Source organism: Lactuca saligna, chromosome 5, assembly GCF_052625555.1.
Source record: "Lactuca saligna cultivar CGN05327 chromosome 5, ASM5262555v1, whole genome shotgun sequence".
Lineage (NCBI taxonomy): Eukaryota > Viridiplantae > Streptophyta > Magnoliopsida > Asterales > Asteraceae > Lactuca > Lactuca saligna.
In genome coordinates, this window is record NC_136421.1 from 263,847,450 (window position 1) to 263,851,094 (window position 3,645).

The 3,645-nt window shown below is 34.2% G+C and overlaps 1 protein-coding gene across 1 annotated transcript; it reads right to left on the minus strand.

Moving 5' to 3' along the window:
* Positions 1 to 210: 210 nt before the first annotated feature.
* Positions 211 to 2,643, minus strand: URH2 (uridine-ribohydrolase 2). The gene is made up of 9 exons (XM_078996011.1): positions 2,465 to 2,643; positions 2,153 to 2,268; positions 1,971 to 2,030; positions 1,697 to 1,882; positions 1,512 to 1,616; positions 1,329 to 1,425; positions 1,113 to 1,220; positions 886 to 1,021; positions 211 to 403 (listed from the first exon to the last, which is right to left on the minus strand). The coding sequence occupies exons 1-9, from the start codon at positions 2,508 to 2,510 to the stop codon at positions 295 to 297; spliced, it is 963 nt and encodes a 320-aa protein (XP_078852137.1). The 5' UTR covers positions 2,511 to 2,643; the 3' UTR covers positions 211 to 294.
* Positions 2,644 to 3,645: the final 1,002 nt, after the last annotated feature.

Here is a 3,645-nt window from a genome sequence, read left to right on the forward strand (position 1 = left end):
AACCCCTCTTTGATTGATTGGCTATCATAATTTTGCCTCTTCCACTTGCAAATTGACTTTTTTGTCCATAATGTAAAACTTCACTCCTTGTTTCGGAAAATATAAAAAATGGATGCATCGTTCGCATTTACTTTTTCAATTTCAAACATAAAAAATAATTTATAATTTATATAAAAAAAAAAATAACAATAATACTGAAATGAAAAACTGTTAGGTACAAATAATTCATATGAATTGAAATGGAAATGTTTTTATTAGACAATATGTCAACAACTTTAAAAAAATGAATGGAGGTTATGAATTCATGAGGCGATCCATTACTAATTTCACAACTGCAGGAGCATCAACTGTCACTGCCACTTTTACTGTCGGTTTGTTGTTCCATTCAGTCGCTTCGTTAAACCTTGCATAGTAAAAAAAAAAAATAACAGATTCATACAAGTCAAAAACATGCACACAAGTTTTTTCAAATTGCGAATCACTTCAGGTTAATAAATGCAAGAAATAGCAACATACTTTCTAATATTTGTTTATTATAGCATCCTACTTTTATTTCATCTTACAACAATATTGTATTTCTAAAAAGCTACCTGATCATAGCAACTTTATCCACATACAAAGCAATTTTCATTTTGCTATAATTGGATAGATTTTTCAAAAAAAAAAAAAAAAAGATTATACATATGCCACTCATACATATACAAGGGAAAAATGGTCAGTCCATGGGCTCAGGTGGTTAACTTAGACGACCAAGGACTAAAAGTGTAGAAAGTGAAAAAGATTCTTTTTTAAACCATATCCAAAAAAAAAAAAAATCAACATAGCATTGGAACAAAAATTGTAATTTACTCAAAAAAAATAAAAGATTAAAAAAAACATTTTCACCTTTTCTGTTTATTGAAAAACAACGTTAGACCCCTTGTGATGCCAGTTGTTTGGACTCTGACAATACCTTCTGTGTATGTCATCAGTGAAGGATTAACAGCTGCAAGAAGTGCTGTAGGATCATGAAGGTAAACACCTACACAAATAAAACTTTTTATTTAATATAAAAGGCCACATCAAAAGTCATAGAAATACACATTGTGTTTTGAAAAAATTCAATCTTTCACCATTCATGCTGTATGCATCACGATGATAAGAAAAGTAATAATCCAGGATCTTGGATAAATACTTGGCAAATTTTCCTTCTGATTCTGCCATGTTCTCAAGCTCACTATCTACAAACATATTATTAGCAACTGTTAATACTAGTAAAATTATCATAAATTCATAATCATATAATAAGTTGACTTTTCAGAAAAATATAAAAAAAGGATTTGGATTACCTTTCATAATAACTTGATGAGTAACATTGATTCCAACAGCCACAACATCAGCTCCACTAGTAAACACAATATCAGCAGCTTCTGGATCACCAAAAATCTATGGGAGAAATTAATAAAATGTAAATAAATAACAACAAAATGTTTGGGGTATAATTAGTTAATTACAATCATAAAGTTACTTACATTAGCTTCAGAAGCTGGATTCACATTCCCATTTACTGCAAAAGCACCACCAAGAAGAACAATTTGTCCAATTTTTTTGGTGAATGTGGGGTCCAGTTGAATCGCCTGCAACAATTAAAAAGATTCTTTAAAAGGTGTTTCAAGAAATGGTTAATTTCTTAATTAAAAAAGGTTGGAAATGGGACCAATGCAATATTGGTAAGGGGACCCAATGCCACTACAGTGATTTCTCCAGGGTAAAGATTAGCCTGATCCACCAAATATTCTGCAGCTGACTTTTCTATTGGCTTTGACTTTGGCTGAGGAAAATTCTGGTTTCCAAGTCCATCTACTCCATGGACAAAGTCTGCAACTCGAAGCTTTGTGGCTTTCTTAACACATGGAGAAAAAAAGAAAGAGAAGAAACATAAGATTTTTCAAAAGATATGAAGTTAATAATAGAAATGGAAGGAGATGTACCATATAACTGACATGAGATCCTTCTGCAACAGGGATGTCTGTTCTTCCAGCAACCTCCAACTATAGATATAAATAACAAAACATCAATATCTTCAGTTTAGTTGGTATGAAGACAAAGAAAGTTAATCACAGAAGAAATCACAGCTAGTACTTTTATATGTAAAAGAGATGAAATGGCTTACCAAATGCAATGCGTTTCTAGTGGCAAGTGTGGTGTAAACGTTGCCATATATAGTTGTAAGCCCAATCACTGTGATTTCTGGTGACCTTAATGCCAGAAATATTGCCATGGCATCATCTGATTCAACAATTGCACACAACATGGATTAAAAGATCGTCTATTATTAGCCACAGTTTATTTATAATTGGATGGTGTACTTAGTTTTAGGATAAAGTGCTTAAACTGAAAATTCGAATAGAAAAGGGGAAAAGCTTAAATTTAACAAGATGATGATTATGAGAGCAATCCATAAACTCCAGAAAGAAGCACTTACCAATGCCAGGATCGGTGTCTATGATTATCTTCTTTGGTTCCGCCATGGAAGTGGATGTAGTTCTGGTATCAAGTAATCGGAAGGAACAGAAGTAATTAAAATTTTAACACTGTTCCTTATTCAATGGATCAGGAGAATCGATAGTCAACCGTGCCTCTGTTGCTCCTCCCAAAGTTGCAAACCACTGATTGTTCAAACTTCCACCAATCCGCTGACCTAAGATGAATACATCTGCCGCACAAATTAACGATCAAGTGATATTATCATTTCGATACGCAAATCTCAACAACAAAACGATGTCAACGTATAATTAGCTCTATACTTAGGGATTAAGAAGCATGGCTTGCATTGAAGTACAAGTTGACAGAAAACAAATGGTATTGTAGGGAAACGAATTCAATTTTAAAAAAATCACAGAAAGGATTTGAAAGTGTGGGGCTTCGATGATTTGATCAACCCTTAAAATTAAAATTAAAAAGTAATATTGATTTTCAAGCAAAACACTGATGATTACCTTGGAAATCTTGGAGAAATTTCGTGGATTGGAATCGGTGATGTGGAACGTAAAGAAAAGAAAAGCCAATAATGGTGTTTCTGTCTGATTTGTTATTTAACTTTGACAAAATTTGAAAAATGGTCCTTATAGTTTGCAAAAAGTAGCAATAAAAGGAAATCTTTCATTAGGATAATATCGGTGGTCCTTGACGTTTCCAAATCCGACACGGATGGTCCCTGGGTTTAATGCCGTTAGGTTATCTCCGTTAGAGAGGGGGCATTTTCGTCCTTACATCTTTTAACCCCAAGCCTTCGTCTCCCCCAACCACAATGGCCTCACCTCCGGCGATATCTCCTTCCTCCAACCTTCGTCTTCTTCTTCACTTCTGGTGGCCTCCGTCAGGTTTCATCAACGTTGTTGATGAGCTGAGCAATCAGGTTCCATGTGCTCATCTGTCTTTTCTAAGATGGTTCGATTCTGATACTCAGATTCTTAATCGGTTCAACAATGGGGAAAACCTCAGATTATTCAAGTTTCTCAGGTACTGTTTCAGGCATTGGTTCAATTGCTGGAACTGATTCTTGTGTCTCTTCGTTCTTGGTTTCATCAACTGGATCAACAATGGGGGAAATCTCCACCTCTTCAACTTTATCAGTTGTCTGTTCAGCTTCAGGTTCAAGAAAAC

Bases quoted from the DNA above. Each gene is read 5' to 3' on its own strand.
- URH2 (XM_078996011.1), bottom strand. From the start codon at position 2,510: ATGGCGGAACCAAAGAAGATAATCATAGACACCGATCCTGGCATTG. The intron at 1,426-1,511 runs GTAAGTAACTTT...TTTCTCCCATAG, and splicing joins ATCCAGCTTCTGAAGCTAAT to ATTTTTGGTGATCCAGAAGC. The intron at 1,221-1,328 runs GTAATCCAAATC...ATATGTTTGTAG, and splicing joins TCATCAAGTTATTATGAAAG to ATAGTGAGCTTGAGAACATG.